The sequence below is a fragment of the Scyliorhinus canicula genome, chromosome 11 (genome assembly GCF_902713615.1).
Source record: "Scyliorhinus canicula chromosome 11, sScyCan1.1, whole genome shotgun sequence".
Taxonomy (NCBI): domain Eukaryota; kingdom Metazoa; phylum Chordata; class Chondrichthyes; order Carcharhiniformes; family Scyliorhinidae; genus Scyliorhinus; species Scyliorhinus canicula.
Window position 1 is genome coordinate 13,973,674 of NC_052156.1, and position 19,516 is coordinate 13,993,189.

Consider the following 19,516-nt stretch of genomic DNA (forward strand, 5'->3'; position numbering starts at 1 on the left):
GTGGCTCACGAGGATTTGGATAATTCTCTTCCCAGCAATGGAAAGTTAGGAGATTCCTCAGTAGTTCCCACAGCCTGTTTTGTCTCCTTTCTGTGATTGTGGTGATGGTGGCATCGCTGAGATCGGCAGGAATTTCATCTCTGTTCCGGACTTTCAGGTGCAGTTGATGAAGATGACAAGTGATTTATTCAAGTTTCAAAATCTCCGCTAGAATTCCTTCCACTCCTGTTGCTTTTCTATTCTTTACAGGTTTAATGGTGGCTTCGATTTCATCTGTATTTGGTGGGAGTCCAAGATCATCTTTGATGGGGAGTTGAGTGATTTCCTTGAACACATACAATTGTATAATGGTCTAGGAGATATTTGAAGTGTTCACTCCATTGAAGGCTGATGTTTTCACCGTCTCAAAAGGCTTCCTTCCTTACTCCAACAGTTGAGACTTAGGGTGTTGAGTCCATATATTGCCTCAGTGGCACTAAAGAAGCCCTGGGTGTCATGCTTTTCAGTGAAGAGTTGCAGCTCCTTAGCTCTCTCAGCCCACCATTGGTTCTTGATTTCCCTAATTCTTCTTTCTAACTCCGCCTTTGTTGTTTTTTTTAAATATTTTTTAAATTCTCCTCCTTTTTCACATTTTCTCCCAAATTTACACCCAACAATAAACAATAATCAGTAACGAATGTAATGTCAATCCCCATATCAATAACAACAATCCCATCCTCACACCAAACCCAGACATTGGCCCGCATGTTAACATAAATAAGTGACAAAAACGAATTGGGAATCACCCATAGTCACCATTAACACATAGTCCCCCTCCTCCAACACCCCCCCCGCCCCCAATGTTCGATGTGATCCAATTCTCGAAAGTGCAGAATGAATAACACCCATGAATTGTAGAACCCCTACATCCTTCCCCTCAGTTCAAATTTGACCTTTTCAAGCATTACGAATTCCAGCAGGTCCCCCCGCCACTCCAGGGCACAGGGTAGAGAGGTTGATCTCCATCCTAAGAGGATCTGCCTTCGGGCGATCAACGAGGCAAAGGCTATGACATCTGCCTCCGCGCCCGTTTCCAACCCCAGCTGGTCTGACACCACAAATATGGCCTCCCGAGGGCCCGTGTCCAGTTTCACATGCACCACTTTAGAGATTACCAAAAACACCTCCTTCCACTAATCCATCTTTGGAGAGGACCAAAATATATGAACGTGGTTTGCGAGGCCTCCCCCGCAAAGTTCACACACATCTTCTACCCCCTCAAAGTGCCGGCTCATCCTCGCCCTTGTAAGATGCGCCCTATTCACTACCTTTAGCATATCAGCCCCAATCTCGCACACGAGGTGGAGGCGTTCAACCTCCGGAGCACCTCACTCCAGAACTCCTCCTCCATACCCTCTCCCAACTCTTCCTCCCATTTTGCCTTGATCCCTTCTAGTGGCGCCTTCTCCTCTTCCAAAATATCCCTGTAAACCGCTGATACTACCCCCTTCTCCAGGGCCCCTGTCATCAGCACCTCCTCCAGCAATGTGGAAGCCTGCTCTTCTGGGAAGCTCTGTATCTCTTCCACCTTTGTTGTTTAATGAGTTATCCTCTTTGACTTGCTGATGATATTCTCTTGCCAGGCGTGGGAAGCTGATTGCCAATGAGGTCTTGGATGATGTGTAGATTCTTGTCGAACCAGTCTTGGTGTCTTCTAGTCTTGTAGCCAGTGGTTACTTCACAGCTTGAGATTATGGCTGTCTTCAGCTCTTTCTAGTTTTCTTCTATTCCATTAAAATGAATGCTTTGGAGAAGACCTTATTGGATGTTCGCTAGCATGTGTGGCTCTTTAAGCTGGTCAATGCAGGATCTTTTTTCTGAGATGTTTCTTCATCTTCCATTGCTTCTGGTGAAGTTTAATGGACATGGAGGAGGGAGTGAGCTGGTGGTCAGTCCAGCAGTCGTCTTCACTGGTCATCACTTTGGTGATGATGGCATCCTTTTGGTCTCTGGATCGGACAATGACATATTCAATCTTGTGCCAGTGCTTTGATCGTGGATGCATCCAGGAAGTCTTGAACTTGTCTTTTTGGCAGAACATTACTAATGACAAACTGCTGTTCCGCGCATTTGGTGAGCAGTAGAACCCCTTGCAATTCCCAACTCGTTCGTTTCCAGAGTTGAAAGTCCTTTCCAACCCTGGCGTTGAAGTCCCCAAGAAGGATGATCTTATCTTTTGTAAAAATGTTGGAGAGTAAGATTTCCAGGGTGGATTAAAAGCCTTCTTTGGACTCATCGAAGGCATTAAGGATTGGGGCACAGGCACTTACGACCGTTGCTGCTGGGTCTTGGAAAGTTGTAGACGGAAAAGTCAAGACAAGTCCATTGTTGCCGATAGGGAGCTCTGAGAGTTGGTTGATGAGTTTATTCTTGATGGCAAATCCAATTCCATGCACCCTAATCCTCAGGTTTTCCTCTGCAGAAGAAGATGTACCCACTGCATTCTTCCCTCAGCTGCCCTTTGGGTCATTGCAGGGCAGCGAAGTCAATGTTCGAAGTGCTTGAGTTCACTGGCAACAGAGGCAGTTCTCCATTCCAGCTGTTTTGGTTCTTAACCATGAGAGTTCGCACATTCCAGGTTACAAAATTGAATTCGGACTGCAGGTAGATGAGCCCGCTAGATGTAGTTTTCCAGCCAGGTTGGAGACGGAACAGACTTTTTGGGGCACTTTTTCTAGCCCTTCCCCCCCCCCCCCCCCCCTCTTGAGAGGTGAGCAGAATGGATTCTGAATGGGGCTACTCAGTTGTGAAAAATGCTGCTGAAACGCTCTCCTGTTCATATTCCAAGAGCGCATTACTGAATCAAACCCCACCACCTACATGCCGGTCCGAAGCTAGGGACTTCCGGATCTCACGGTACTGCCCTCATCGCCTCTCGCCGAAGAGATTGTTTGTGTGGAGATTGTATTGATTTCCTCAAAGTAAACGCCTTGTGCTGAAAATATTTTAACATTGGAATGATGTTGCACATCAGCAGACACAAGGTCGGTCCTTAACAAAGGTCAGTCAAGTTCAGGTCGGTCCAGTTCAGTAGCAAGGGAACTTCCTGAATGGGGATCTCCTTGCTGCTGTATTAAGATGTGGACTCTCAGCTGTGATCCGACATGCCACTGATGTACCAAATAGAGACTTTACAGCATTTAAGAAAGAAATAGCCTACATTTAGATAGTTGTCATTTTTGCAATACAGTGGTGTCTATTACACTGAATGTAGTAATATCGGTCCTATGCAGGCACAAAGAGTTCATATAAAGAAGCAGAGATTCCTAAAATAGGAAAACATAGAAATGGAGGTTTCCCTCCTTTAATGGACATGAATAATACAGAGCAAACGCGCCTTCAGTACATACGGAGACAATTTGATTGATTCAATGTTGTGAAATAGGCATCACATTTCCAGGATGATTCATGGGGATTCTATTCATGGTTTCTGAGAACATACATGTATTTAGTTTTGTATATCAGTGTCAATTATCGGTTTTAATCTGCTTGACATCTGTTAGTGGAACTCTACAGGTATTTAATTTTGGTTTGGCAGACATGCAAGCAAGGATTTGAGATGGGAATCTTTGGGAAAGACTGCAAAAAAAATGTAAATTTATTTTGGTTATTGGGTTTGCATGTCCTAGAAAGCAAAAGCAAATACTGTGAAATGAACATGTTTTATACATACAATTTGTATTTATGAGAATTTATAGGTCGCATTTGTAATGGATAGTGGTGCCATAGGGAAGATGTGAATTTTTTACAAATAAATTTAGAGTACCCAATTTTTTTTTTCAAATTAAGGGGCAATTTAGCATGATAAATCCAACTATACTGCACATCTTTGTTTTACGGGTGAGACACATGCAGATATGGGGAGAATGTGCAAACTCCACGCGGGCAGCAGTGTTAACCATTCAGCTACCGTGCCACCCTGGGGGGGGGAGGAGAGAGATGTGAGATAATTGCCAAATGTGTTCCACTGTACAGAAATAAATGAAACTTGATGAATAAGATAATGCTAATTCATGGTATTGCTTGAGGAAGAATTGATTCATTCTAACTGATGATATTTGAGGCGGCAGCAGTGAGACTTGAAGACATAATAATCTTTATCATCACAAGTAGGCTTACATTGTAATGAAGCCTCTAGTCGCCACATTCCGCCGCCTGTTCAGGTAGACAGAAGGGAGAATTTGGAATGTCCAAATTACATAACAGCACGTCTTTCAGGACTAATGGGAGGAAACCAGAGCACCCGGAGGAAACCCAAGCAGACACTGGGAGGAATCCCATGCAGACACAGGGAGAAGGTGCAGACTCCGCACAGACAGTGACCCAGCTGGGAATCGAACCTGGGACCCTGGCGCTGTGAAGCCATAGTGCTACCCACTGTGCTACCGTGCTGCCCCATTAAGATGTATTTAGTTTCCAGCTATAGTAGGATGAGCTGAAGAAAATATCAAAAACAAAACACAATAAGTAGGAACTGCTGTCTCCTGGTATCCTCCTTTCTGGAAATGTAAATTGGCTCTAAATTTATTTTAAAAAGACAACTAGTGTCACAAGACAGGGTATGACTTTACTTCCTGTGACACTGCTACACCCCATTGGTGAGTCCCGGAACCTATGCTGCACATTTCTTGACAGGCTCATGTAGGAAGGCCACCAGGAAATGTACAATTCCTGACTAAGCCAAGTATAAAGAAGCAGATTGGCCATCAGACTGTGATCTCCATTCTTCATGCTCATTGATCAGAATGCGGATGCTCATTGATCAGGATATCCGGGCTTGTACCAAGAACATAAATTCACTCTACATTAATAAAAATGGAGTTAGCATAGCGTCAACATTTGAAGTCCAAGCTGAAATTCTATATTATGGCGATGCTAGCTTTGCTGATGGCCCCTTATCTAAAGACATTAACAGGAGAATATTTTCAATTCCCAGTCTTTTATTTGAATTTGCTGAACCTGACCCAGAGTATAGATATAGCTACTCTAATTTTCTTCTGCTCCTTCAGGCTGTGTAAGGAAAATCAGGTAAGTTTCCCTGCTAGAAAGTTCATGCCTGTGGCTGTCTGATGCAGGAATGGAACTGGATGTGGTTCCTTGTCAAGGTCAAAAGGCAGCCTGCACATACTCCCCTTCCCACACATGAAGATACAAGAGAGTGATTTACTAGGGTCAGTTACTTCAGACAAGGAGGGAAGAAAAATTGCAACAGCAACTTGGAATTATGTTGAGCTTTTAACATTGATAACACTCCTATGAAATGCATTTTTGGGACAAAATTTGACACTCAACCGTATACAAGAGCAAATCACAAGTTTTGGAGAATGCCTTAAAGAAGGAAAGTGGATAAAGAAGCCGAAAGGTATAGGGAGCAAATTCCAGACAGGCACCATTGGTGGAACGATTAAAATCAAACCCAGAATGCAAGGAGTGCAAATATCTCAATGTTGTGGAGCTGCAGGAGAATTACAGAGATAAGGACAGGCAAACCTGCAGGAGAATTACGGAGGTAAGGACAGGCAAAGCTGTGGGGAGATTTGAAAATGAGGATAATTTTTTTAATTGAGCCGTTGCCTAAACAGGAACTTGCAAGCACAGGATCTGGTGTAACTTGGATAACGGGGACAGTGGAGTTTTGAAATGACATCAAGTTCATAGATGGGGTGGTGTAGGAGGCCAGACAGGAGTGTGTTAGAATAGTCAAGTCTAGTGGTGAAAAAAGCTTGGATGATGGTTTCAGCGGCAGAAGAGGTGGAGTTAAGTGATGTTGTGGAAGTGAAAATAGGCGATCTTAGTGATGGCTTAGATAGGTGATTGGAAGCTCATTTCAGAGGTTTGGAGGCATGGCAGAGCTTAGTAACCAGGAGTGAGGTGGTAGAGAAAACTAAAAGCAACAATGCAAATTCTAAAATTGAGTTTCCAGACAGCACCAATGAAGTTCAGTGACCACGGGGGTGACATGTGAATAGGACTTGATACAAATTCTGATATGGGAGCAGAATTTTAGATAAGTTCAACGTTATGCGGATGAAGATGAAAGTCTAGCCAGGAGAATATTGAAACTGTCAAGTCCAGTGGTACTAAAATCATGCAGGAGAGTTTCAGCAGCACGTGAGCTGAGGCAGACGCTGAGGTGCAGAAAGAATCAATGTTACAGAGGCTGTCTTGATAATTGAGCAGGTGGGAGGAAGTTCATCTGGGTGTTCAATAGGGGTTGCCAAAGTCTGGTTCAGCCTTGCAGACAATTGCTTTGATCTTCCCAATATGTGGTTGAAATACATTTTTGCTCATCAGGACTGGATATAAGGAGCAGGACAAATCAGGAAACAGAAGGGTTATAGTGAGTATTGGCATCATTCACGTGACACGTGATCCAGCAGAGGGCAGCAGAGCAGAGCTACTGATCAGCTGTTCTGGGGAAATTTGCATATGTGCAGTGCAGTCAGCCTAATTTGAAGGTGAACCTGCGAAGGAGACCCAAGGAGTTTGAGTGAAGGCAAGCATCCAGCAGAGGGCAGCAGAGCAGAGCTACTGATCAGCTGTTCTGGGGAAATTTGCATACGTGCAGTGCAGTCAGCATAATTTGAAGATGGTTTGTGGAGGGGCTGTTGTCAAGTGACAGTTAAACCCGAAACACTTCGTCAGTGTTTCCCACCCTACCTCCTCCTCTAACCAAAAAAAAAACCACGGTTGTTGGGAAGCGGGAGCAGGGACCTGTCGTGAAGGTGAGTGAGTGCCTTTAAATTTGCTTACCTTTCAGCGGCAGCAGGGTTTGAGGGAATATCAGGTAAGCTCTTCCTTTCTTTTTCTTTTTCTTGTTTTTTTTAAATCTAGAGGTGATGTCAGGGAAGGCAGTACAATGCTCCTCCTGCAGAATGTTTGAGGTGAGGGACGCCGTCAGTGTCCCTGCTGATTTCATCTGTGGGAAGTGCACCCAAGTCCAGCTCCTCAAAAACCGTGTTAGGGACCTGGAGCTTGAGCTGGATGAACTTCGGATCATTCGGGAGGCAGAGGGGGTCATAGATAGGAGCTTCAGGGAAGTAGTTACACCAAAGACTGGAAATAGATGGGTAACTGTAAGAGGGACTGGGAAGAAGCAGTCAGTGCAGGGACCCCCTGCGGTCGTTCCCCTGAGTAACAAGTATACCGTTTTGGATACTTGTGGGGGGGACGACTTACCAGGGGTAAGCCATGGGGTACGGGCCTCTGGCACGGAGTCTGTCCCTGTTGCTCAGAAGGGAAGGGGGGAAAGGAGTAGAACATTAGTAATTGGGGACTCAATAGTCAGGGGCACAGATAGGAGATTTTGTGGGAGCGAGAGAGACTCACGTTTGGTATGTTCCCTCCCAGGTGCAAGGGTACGTGATGTCTCGGATCGTGTTTTCCGGGTCCTTAAGGGGGAGGGGAGCAGCCCCAAGTCGTAGTCCACATTGGCATTAACGACATAGGTAGGAAAGGGGACAAGGATGTCAGGCAGGCCTTTAGGGAGCTAGGATGGAAGCTCAGAGCGAGAACAAACAGAGTTGTTATCTCTGGGTTGTTGCCCGTGCCACGTGATAGTGAGATGAGGAATAGGGAGAGAGAGCAATTAAACACGTGGCTACAGGGATGGTGCAGGCGGGAGGGATTCAGATTTCTGGATAACTGGGGCTCTTTCTGGGGAAGGTGGGACCTCTATAGACAGGATGGTCTATATCTGAACCTGAGGGGCACCAATATCCTGGGGGGGAGATTTGTTAGTGCTCTTTGGGGGGGTTTAAACTAATTCATCAGGGGCATGGGAACCTGGATTGTAGTTTTGGGGTACGGGAGATTGAGAGTATAGAGGTCAGGAGCACAGATTTGACTTCGCAGGAGGGTGCCAGTGTTCAGGTAGGTGGTTTGAAGTGTGTCTACTTCAATGCCAGGAGTATACGAAATAAGGTAGGGGAACTGGCAGCATGGGTAGGTACCTGGGACTTCGATGTTGTGGCCATTTCAGAGACATGGATAGAGCAGGGACAGGAATGGTTGTTGCAGGTTCCGGGGTTTAGGTGTTTTAGTAATCTCAGAAAAGGGGGAAAAAGAGGGGGAGGTGTGGCACTGCTAGTCAAGGACAGTATTACGGTGGCGGAAAGGATGCTAGATGGGGACTCTTCTTCCGAGGTAGTATGGGCTGAGGTTAGAAACAGGAAAGGAGAGGTCACCCTGTTGGGAGTTTTCTATAGGCCACCTAATAGTTCTAGGGATGTAGAGGAAAGGATGGCGAAGATGATTCTGGAAAAGAGCGAAAGTAACAGGGTAGTTGTTATGGGAGACTTTAACTTTCCAAATATTGACTGGAAAAGATATAGTTCGAGTACATTAGATGGGTCGTTCTTTGTACAATGTGTGCAGGAGGGTTTCCTGACACAATATGTTGACAGGCCAACAAGAGGCGAGGCCACATTGGATTTGGTTTTGGGTAATGAACCAGGCCAGGTGTTAGATCTGGAGGTAGGTGAGCACTTTGGAAACAGTGACCACCTTTCGGTGACCTTTACGTTAGTGATGGAAAGGGATAAGTATACCCCGCAGGGCAAGAGTTATAGCTGGGGGAAGGGCAATTATGATGCCATTAGACATTACTTAGGATGTGTAGATTGGAGAAGTAGGCTGCAAGGGTTGGGCACACTGGATATGTGGAGCTTGTTCAAGGAACAGCTATTGCATGTTCTTGATAAGTACGTACCAGTCAGGCAGGGAGGAAGGGGTCGAGCGAGGGAACCGTGGTTTACCAAAGAAGTGGAATCTCTTGTTAAGAGGAAGAAGGAGGCCTATGTGAAGATGAGGCGTGAAGTTTCAGTTGGGGCGCTTGATAGTTACAAGAAAGCGAGGAAGGATCTAAAGAGAGAGCTAAGACGAGCAAGGAAGGGACATGAGAAGTCTTTGGCAGGTAGGATCAAGGAAAACCCAAAAGCTTTCTATAGGTATGTCAGGAATAAAAGAATGACTAGGGTAAGAGTAGGGCCAGTCAAGGACAGTGGTGGGAAGTTGTGTGTGGAGGCTGAGGAGATAAGCAAGATACTAAATGAATACTTTTCGTCAGTATTCACTCAGGAAAAAGATAATATTGTGGAGGAGAATGCTGAGACCCAGGCTATTAGAATAGATGGCATTGAGGTGCGTAGGGAAGAAGTGTTGGCAATTCTGGACAAGGTGAAAATAGATAAGTCCCCGGGGCCTGATGGGATTTATCCTAGGATTCTCTGGGAAGCCAGGAAAGAGATTGCTGAGCCTTTGGCTTTGATTTTTATGTCATCATTGGCTACAGGAATAGTGCCAGAGGACTGGAGGATAGCAAATGTGGTCCCTTTGTTCAAGAAGGGGAGTAGAGATAACCCCGGTAACTATAGGCCGGTGAGCCTAACGTCTGTGGTGGGTAAAGTCTTGGAGAGGATTATAAAAGATACGATTTATAATCATCTAGATAGGAATAATATGATTAGGGATAGTCAGCATGGTTTTGTGAAGGGTAGGTCATGCCTCACAAACCTTATCGAGTTCTTTGAGAAGGTGACTGAACAGGTGCACGAGGGTAGAGCAGTTGATGTGGTGTATATGGATTTCAGTAAAGCGTTTGATAAGGTTCCCCACGGTCGGCTATTGCAGAAAATACGGAGGCTGGGGATTGAGGGTGATTTAGAGATGTGGATCAGAAATTGGCTAGTTGAAAGAAGACAGAGGGTGGTAGTTGATGGGAAATGTTCAGAATGGAGTTCAGTTACGAGTGGCGTACCACAAGGATCTGTTCTGGGGCTGTTGCTGTTTGTCATTTTTATAAATGACCTAGAGGAGGGCGCAGAAGGATGGGTGAGTAAATTTGCAGACGACACTAAAGTCGGTGGAGTTGTAGACAGTGCGGAAGGATGTTGCAGGTTACAGAGGGACATAGATAAGCTGCAGAGCTGGGCTGAGAGGTGGCAAATGGAGTTTAATGTGGAGAAGTGTGAGGTGATTCACTTTGGAAAGAATAACAGGAATGCGGAATATTTGGCTAATGGTAAAATTCTTGGTAGTGTGGATGAGCAGAGGGATCTCGGTGTCCATGTACATAGATCCCTGAAAGTTGCCACCCAGGTTGATAGGGTTGTGAAGAAGGCCTATGGTGTGTTGGCCTTTATTGGTAGAGGGATTGAGTTCCTGAGCCATGAGGTCATGTTGCAGTTGTACAAAACTCTAGTACGGCCGCATTTGGAGTATTGCATACAGTTCTGGTCGCCTCATTATAGGAAGGACGTGGAAGCTTTGGAACGGGTGCAGAGGAGATTTACCAGGATGTTGCCTGGTATGGAGGGAAAATCTTATGAGGAAAGGCTGATGGACTTGAGGTTGTTTTCGTTAGAGAGAAGAAGGTTAAGAGGTGACCAAATAGAGGCATACAAAATGATCAGAGGGTTAGATAGGGTGGACAGCGAGAGCCTTCTCCCGCGGATGGAGGTGGCTAGCACGAGGGGACATAGCCTTAAATTGAGGGGTAATAGATATAGGACAGAGGTCAGAGGTGGGTTTTTTACGCAAAGAGTGGTGAGGCCGTGGAATGCCCTACCTGCAACAGTAGTGAACTCGCCAACATTGAGGGCATTTAAAAGTTTATTGGATAAGCATATGGATGATAAGGGCATAGTGTAGGTTAGACGGCCTTTAGTATTTTCCATGTCGGTGCAACATCGAGGGCCGAAGGGCCTGTACTGCGCTGTATCGTTCTATGTTCTATGACACCAGATGTGATTCCAGATAAGGTCATTTGAGGGGCATTGTGCAGATGACAAATAGGAGGGAGCCAACAGGACCTGTTGGGAGACTGCAGTGATAATGATGCAGGAGAGGGAAGAGAGGCCATTGCAACTAATTCTCTGGACAAGACTGGATAGAAAAGAATGGAATCGGATGAAGGCAATCTTGTCCAGCTGGCTGTTGGAGAGTACGGCAGTGGTTAACTGTGTCAAAGACAGATCGAGACGGATGAGGAGGGATGGATCCAAACAAGAGTCCTTTTGGACTTGAAACATTAACTCTTGTTTCTCCCTTCACAGATGTTGCCAGGCCTGCTGAGTGTTTCCAGCACTTTTTTTTTTAGATATCTACATTATTTTGTTTTTATCCCTTTTCATAGATGTTCGACTACCTGCATTATAGTTTCCTGCTTTGTCTCCGTGCTTTCTTGAACAAAGGTTTTACATTTGCTATTTTCCAATTTACTGTGGCCCTTCCATATACCAAGGCATTTTGGAAGATTATAACCAATATATCTACTATTTCTGCAGCCATCTCTTTTAACACCCTAGGATGCAAGCCATCTGGTGCTGGAGACTTGTCTGTCTTTAGGTCAAAAAGGTTACCCAGCATCTTTCCCTGGCGATGGTGATTGATTTAAGTTCATCCTTCCTTTCACCTCTTGATTAAGTCTTCTAATGTGAAGACAGACAAAAAATACCTGCTGAACACTGCTGCCATTTCCTTGGTTTCCATAAACAATTCCAAAGACTCACTTCCTGAGGATCAGTACTGGCTTCATTCTTTTGCCAAATTCTGTGAACTTCTCACCCTGCCCATGGTCCTGCCCTGTTTTGCATATGAACGTCAGAGGAGGAGTTACTAGAATCAATGACTACAGGCAAGAAGGAAGAGAGAAAAAGTGCATAAGTGCTCCTAACACTAAATTGATAAAAAGATCTGTTGACAGACAATAGTGAGTCATGTAATGTCTGTACTGCAAAGACCTGGTTAGAATGTGAAGTTGTGTTGCCTGCATAGAGTGCATGAAACCTCAAAGCTACACAGTAGCAACTGACTGGCTCCAACAGAACCATATTTAGATGCAACCGATTGAGAAGACGTGTGACTCACTCATTGTGCTCGTCAGTCACTATTGGACAGGAGGTCCTTGGAAATTTCTAATGATCAAGGCTTGCTTGATGCCAGGAAAACAAAATAACCACTATCTGAGGCTTCTCATCCAAATATTGCCTGTGGCCCTTCCATATACCAAGGCATTTTGGAAGATTATAACCAATATATCTACTATTTCTGCAGCCATCTCTCTTAACACCCTAAGATGCAAGCCATCTGGTGCTGGAGACTTGTCTGCCTTTAGGTCAAAAAGGTTCCTTTGGGTTCTCCTCCACCATTTGCCTTGCATAAATACAAAGGCTTCTTAAAAACCTTTATGTTTAACTGTGACTTTGGACTACTAAAGTGGCCCATTATTTCCTGTTTGACACCAGTACCATGCGTGAAGTTTTACATCATTAACTGTCCTCGTTGAGGTAGAAATGAAGAACCCACAGATGTCAAAGATTAAAAAGAACCAAAAACAAGGTAGAAAACTGACATATCTTCCCTTTCAGATGCTGACTTCACCTGTTGTGAATTCAATGTGTTGAGAGGGATCCCCTCACCAGCACTCCTGAAAGCTGAGAGATCTATTTTAATGAAGTGTTATTAGCCAATGAAGAAAGCAATTACAGTTCCCACTCTGGACATGCATATTGAGAAGGGGCTTGTCACCGTTACAAAGTAAGACAGACAAATATGACAGTCTTAATATTTAATGGGACACACCTCCTGACTCCCAAAGCCTTTATAGAATCTACAAGGCACAGATTTTGTTTTAAAATAAGTTTTAAAATAATCTTTATTGTCACAAATAGGCTTACATTAACGCTGCAATAAAGTTACAGGGGCTGGTTTAGCACAGTGGGCTAAACAGCTGGCTTGTAATGCAGACAATGCCAGCAGTGTGGGTTCAATTCCTGTACCGGCCTCCCCAAACAGGGGCTGGAATTTGGCGACTAGGGGCTTGTCACAGTAACTTAATGAAGCCTATTTGTGACAATAAGCGATTATTATTATTATTACTGTGAAAAGCCCCTAGTCGCCACATTGCAGCACCTGTTCGGGTACACAGAGGGAGAATTCAGAATGTCCAATTCACCCAACAGCATGTCTTTTGGGACTTGTGAGAGAAAGCTGGAGCAGCCGGAGGAAACCCACACAGACATGAGGAGAACGTGCAGACTCGGCACAGACACTGACCCAAGCTGGGAATTGAACCTGGGACCCAGGCACTGTGAAGCGACAGTGCTAATCACTGTGCTACCATGCTGCCAATGACTCATTGAATGGTGGAGCATATTGGTGGGCCGAATGGTCTACTTCTGTTCCTAAGTCTTATGGTCCACAAGATGCACGCAGCAACTCATCTAACCTCTTTCAGCAATACTTTCCAAACCTTAATTGCCTAGGACAAGGACAGCAGACACTTTGGATCACCACCACATGAAAGTTCCCCTGCACGTAACAAACCATTTGACTTAGAAATATGTCACTGGTCCTTCACTGTCATGGGTCAAAATCCTAAATCACCCTTCCTAACAGCACTGTGGGTGCACTAACACCACATGGACTGCAGCAATTCAAAGTGAAGGATGGACGATAGCTGCTGGCTTTACCAGAGATGCCCGCATCCTATGAAAGAATAAAAAATGTCACTCTCTCTCCGGGAGCTATTAACACACCTCCTGACTCCTTGAAGCCTGTCTACCATCTGGAAGGCACAAGTCAGGGGTGTGATGGCATACTGTCCACTTGCCAGGATGAGTGCAGCTTCAATAACACTCAAGAAGTTCAACACCATCCAGGGCAAAGCGTGCTTAATTGAAACCACATCAAGTAACATTCACTCCCTCCACAACCAATGCACAGTGGAAGCAGGGAGTACCATATCATTCTACGATCTCCAAGATGCACTGCAGCAACTCAACAAGGCTCCTTAGGCAGCACCTTCCAAATCCACAATTACTACCATCTAAAAGGATAAGGGCAGTAGGTATAGGGGATCAACACAGCTTGGATGTTCCCCTCCAAAGCACTCACCATCCTGACTTGGAAATATCACAGTTCCTTCACTGTTGCTGGGGGGAAAATCCTGGGTGCAAGAAGTTAGCTCCCCACTACCCTCCCTCTGGACTGGGCAATGAATGTTGGCCTGGCCAGCGACGCCCACGTCCTGTCAATGGGTTTAAAACGAATTCAGGTCCAGCTCAGGGCCGGTGCCTGGGATCCAAGTCGGCGGGAGGAAATTTACAAAACAAATAAATGATTATTGTTTTTTTCTTAAACATTATGTTCTTCTGAGGAAAGCCTCGGGGCTTTGGGCGACCAGCGACACGTCACAGGAAGCCGGCCGTTGCCGGGCAACCGGACGACGGGCGTTTTTTTTGTTGCTGCCCCTCCGTGACGCGTCGCTGCGCAATGACGTAGGGGTGGAGACCCACGTTGGCCAGCGTCGCGCGCGAGGGTAGGGCGGCGGCTGCGCAGTGGGGAGGGGAGGTGGGTGGGTCGGTCGGCCGCGGAGGGGGGCGTGGCCTGGCGGGGAGGGAGTGCGCGCAGGCGCGCGCTGCTGCCGGCGGTGGCGCGCAGGCGCGCGATGCGGGAGTTGCTCGGTTTACTCGCGCTCCCCTCTGTCGGTGAGAGTAATGGCGGAAGGCGGCGTCCCCGACCTGGAGAGCCAGAAGAACGAGATCGGGAACTTACTGAAGACGGCGCTCAAGAAAGGAGATTCGTGGTAAGGGAGGGAGGGAAGGACGGGGAGTGGGGTGGTCGTTGGCGAGTCAGTGGCTCAGGGTCTCAGAAGGCCCTGGGTGAGAACCCCGCCTCAGCCCAGCCGGGGCCCCCCTCTCTCACTGGCCGGGGTGAGTAAAGGGAGTGAAATGGGGTCGGGGGAGACGGGGAGTGAGGGTCAAATTCCCCCCCGGGGGGAGGAGGGCGGGGGCAGAGCCGGCGGGCAAACGGCCGCTTTGCCATGTCATGGGCCTAGGCCTCGGGATTCCGGTAGTGCAGTGTCCCCGGGAAGCTCCGAACCCTCGGCACCAACTCCCTGGGGCCACCTTCTGCTAGGAAAGCACACCGAGTACCGGAGGAGACCCCTTTACAACCGATCCTGCCTGGAGTGGGATATCCAGGTCCCTGATCCGATGTGTTTGTGTTGAGACTTGGCTAGCACACCCGCAACAAGCACACTTGGAATAACATTTTGCTGTAAATAACCCAGCACTTTAGGCGTGAAGTTTATTTCCACACAAAACAGCTGTCCAGCCCCGACAATTGGGTGGCTCCCCAAACATCCTGTTTCTCTCTGTTGCCCCATTTTAAAGTACCCTTATTGTTTTTAGACTTTCTTAACACCTTGAATCGTTGTTATTTAAGAGAAACGCCTTCCTCTGGAGATGCGACAAATCATTTTTAGTTCTCTATTCACAAACCATCCTACTTTCAGCGGTCAATAATTTAAGAATGTGGCTCTACGGCAGCCAGACTTAAGAAAGTTTAAGGGCACTTCAAAATAGTTCAGAGTAGTGGAGAAGGAAGTCTTCAGCCGGTTTTAAGTCCCAGATGCCTTTCAGAATTTTTAGTTTAAACACGGGTCTCTTGCTGAGTCAGTTTTATTGGGAGATTAGATTCGTTCAGTTTATCAAAGTGCTTGTTTTAAAGTAGTTTGAAAGTGAATTTCTATATATTCTGGAATAGTTCTTTAAAGTAAAATACTGAAGCAGCAACATGTCCAGGAACACTCGATTGGCAAGGCTTTGTTACTGTTGCAGAAGGTACAAAGAGAGAATAGATATTTTACCATAGAGAAGGGAAAACTGAAGAAATTTCACAGGGCTGCCTGTGTACACTTGATAATTGCCATTGTATTCATCGAGGGGAGGAGATGTACACTTGGGAGTGGAGTGTTTTTCCAGTTCTGTCACTCGCTGTCAATGCAACAACTCCCACAGCACAGTTTAGTGCAGATACAAACCGTTGTCCCCCCAAAATACACTTTGAATCAAGATTGGAAGAGCACTACTCACGTTGGTACATAATTCATTGCTAGGTACCAGCTCATGCCATTAGAGGCAACTTTTGTGCTGTAGATATGCAATGCTTCAGGAATACACAACAAAGAAAAGTACAGCACAGGAACAGGCTCTTCTGCCCACCAAGCCTGCTGCCCGTCTAAACTAAAATCTTCTACACTTCCGGGATCCGTATCCCTCTATTCCCATCCTATTCATGTATTTGTCAAGATGCCCCTTAAACGTCACTATCGTCCCTGCTTCCACCACCTCCTCCGGCAGCAAATTCTCGGCACCCACTACCCTCTGTGAAAAAAACTTGCCTCGTACATCTCCTCTAAACCTTGCCCTTTGCACCTTAAACCTAGGCCCCCTAGTAATTGACCCCTCTACCCTGGGAAAAGTGGCTGAAGTTATCAAGAGAAACTTAACATCAAACCTTTGCAATGAGTGAACTTCCCACTGCTGTTTTAAGTTATTTTTGCATCGAGGAAAGATAATAAAATATTTTCAATTTGCACCTGTAAGGGAGAATTTTATAAAAGTAATTTGTGCTGTTAACCTGTGTATGCCAACCAACCATGCCTCTGCTGGCTTCTGAGTCAGAAAGTTGTGGATTCAAGCCGCATGTCACAGATGTGAGCACCGAATCTACATTGATACTTGAGTGAGGCACTGTGGTAGTGCTGCATTGTCAGAGGTACCATCTTTTGAATGAGGCAGTAAATCGTCTATTCTCTGGTGGATATAAAAGAGCCCATGGCACTATTGCAGAAAGTGGTGCGCTCTCCTGTTGTCCTGGACAACATTCATGTTTAATTCAGCATTATTAAATCAGATTATCTGATCCTTTATTGCTGTTATGGAACTTTGCTATGTACTATGTGTCTGCATCTCTGGCCTCCTGTAGATCTGCTTCCCTCAGCTCCCCCATTGATGGCAAAACATTTAAGCCATTTAGCAGCCTCATCTTAGTCCCCTTGCTTTTGCTGTTTCTGTCAGTGGATTTAAAAGTTATAGAAATCCTGTTCAATTTTACGCATGTGTTTTGTTGACTCTTGCGTCTTCAAATACTTGGGTGCCTGAAGGAATTTGTTGAAGTTAAAATTGCAAGAGCGAAGGAATGGGGGGTGTGCGAGGTGGAGAAAGACTGATCGACTTACTGGATGCACTGCTCAAGTCACTAAGACATAATCAGTAACACTTCCCAAACCAATGATATCTTCCATCAAGAAGAACAAGTGCACCAAAATTCACATCACCTCAAAATTGTATCTTGCTTACTCCCTCTCTTGTATTTGTTACAATCACACATACAACCATAACTGCTTGTTGCAAATACATTCAGCTGTTTCACTCCATCTCCATGTGCATCATATCTGCTTCGATGATTCTCTTTTTGTGCAACAGTTTCTGTAGTGCCTTTTTCAGCAAGTTAAACACTTTCCGTGGTCTGTGACCATGTTCAGTTCAACTTTGTACCTGCACACACTAATCCCTCAGGTCTGTCTTGATATGCCCAGTACATTAAGTTTCTTCACTTTAGTAGTACAATGTTATTACTAAATTCAATAACATATTATTATTATTATTATTTATTGACACCAGAAACGTTTTGTCTTCACTCCTACAGCTTGAAGCACATTTTGAAATTTCCCAACGGAATATTAGCACTATGTCCACATAGTTTGACAGGATGTATGCAAATCATTGGACTAAAGATATGAATGTGAGACTGAACAGAGTTGCACTATAATTGTTGACGAGTTGCATGGTCCACAGGCACCAGAACTTCTACCAAACTCTTCTAATTAATTTCTGCAGACAAAAGTTCAATTCTACTCCTCCCAGAAGACTGTCTTGAGTCAGAGACAGTAGAACATTGTGTGACATCATGCCTTTATGTTTCAGTTTCATTTTACAAATATATGAAGTGAAAGAAGAAACAGCAAATTGGTATTCCTTCATGGGATTTTTAAAGGAAAGTTAAAGAGCCAGCAGTTTGATTCCAGACAGCATAAGAAAATTGATGTGAAATCAAGACCACCTTATTTCTGTGCCAGTAGATTGGGTCAAATACTTTGGGGAACAGAAAAAGAGAAATTCTTATTGAGAGTACAATTTCTAAGTGAACATTTCTGCATTTATTGGATTTCATATGAGTGTTCATTAGCATCCAGAATGTTGGTTTATTTTAAATTTTTCCCCCCTTTGTAAATTTAGAGTACCCCGTTCTTTATTTTCCAATTAAGGGGCAATTTAGAGTGGCCAGTTCACCTGCCCTGAACATCTTTGGGTTGTGGGGGTGAGACCCACGCAGACACGGGGAGAATGTGCAGACTCCACAGGGACAGTGACCCAGAGCTGGGATCGAAGCAGGGTCATCAGCGGCATGAGGCAGCAGGTGTTAACCACTGTTCCACTGTGCTACCCCTGCTGGTTTATTTTGATGTAGTTTATTTGCATAAGGAAATTTGGAAGCTCTGGTGCTGAATACACTTTAGAAGAGCTTCATTATGAGTACCTGCTAATTGTTGCACAGTACTTTTTAAAATAGATAGAACAATCTTTCTCCCATCCCCTGGATGCCTGTCTCTCGTGCTCTCTTCTCCTCCACCTCCCCCACTGATCCTTTGCTTTTGGTGCTCACATCTTTCAGTTAAATATTTTTAACAAAAAGTGAAATATAATCTAGCATTTAGCTCCTTTAGTAGCATTAGGTTCTGTACATTTACTTTGCGTAGGATATACGGCACTGAAATAGGCCATTCACCGCTTCTGTTCCACTTACGCCTCCTCCCATCTTTCCTCTTCAGAATCCCCTATTTGCAGCAAGGTGGTTAGCATTGTGGCTTCACAGCGCCGGGGTCGCAGGTTCGATTCCCATTTGGGCCACTGTCTGTGCAGACTCTGCACGTACTCCCCATGTCTGTGTGGGACCTGAAAGACATGCTTGTAGGTAAATTGGACGATCTGAATTCTCCCTCAGTGTACCGAACAGGCATCAGAGTGTGTCGACTAGGGGATTTTATAATATAATAATAATCTTCGGGTGCACAGAGGGCGAACTCAGAATATCCAAATTACCTAATAGCACATCTTTCAGGACTTCTGGGAAGAAACCAGAGCACCCGGAGGAAACCCATGCAGACACGGGGAGAACGTGCAGACCCGGCACAGATAGTGGCCCAAGCTGGGAATCGAACCTGGGACCCTGACGGTGTGAAGCCACAGTGCTAATCACTGTGCTGCCCAACTTCATTGCAGTGTTAATGTAAGCCTACAGTTGACAATAATAACGATTATTATTAATTTCCCTGTCATATGCTTTTTCTAGCTTCCCCTTAAAAGTTACTTTGAATTATTTATTTTGTATTGATGGCCTCTATTATATGCTCTTCGCCACAAGTGGAAACTATCTCTCCGTATCCATTCTACCATAGCTCTCAAAACCTCTAATACCCGGTCACCCCTCAGGTTTTCTTTTCCAAGAGAAAAGAGACCCAGCATGTTTATCCTTACCTCACACATATTCAGGCATTTCTATCATCCTTGTAAATTTAAAACATTTGCCTAATTCACAACAAGAAAGGCTGCAGAAGCAATAAGTGAGA

General features: G+C 45.2%; 1 protein-coding gene and 1 long non-coding RNA gene across 6 annotated transcripts in view; one reads left to right on the forward strand and one right to left on the reverse strand.

The window, feature by feature from the left end:
- LOC119973836 overlaps window positions 1–14,248 on the reverse strand; it is a 57,040-nt gene extending 42,792 nt beyond the window's left edge. For both annotated transcript variants that reach the window (XR_005462387.1, XR_005462386.1), the window contains exon 1: window positions 13,936–14,248. This is a non-coding gene — a long non-coding RNA (uncharacterized LOC119973836). The remainder of the gene's footprint in view (window positions 1–13,935) is intronic.
- Window positions 14,249–14,440: 192 nt separating this feature from the next.
- Window positions 14,441–19,516, forward strand: part of usp4 (ubiquitin specific peptidase 4 (proto-oncogene)) — a 97,975-nt gene continuing 92,899 nt past the window's right edge. For all 4 annotated transcript variants that reach the window (XR_005462388.1, XM_038812306.1, XM_038812307.1 and 1 more), the window contains exon 1: window positions 14,441–14,626. Coding sequence is in view for 3 of the 4 variants with exons in the window: in XM_038812306.1 (XP_038668234.1) it covers window positions 14,538–14,626 (89 nt within the window). In the remaining variant the exon portion in view is untranslated. The remainder of the gene's footprint in view (window positions 14,627–19,516) is intronic.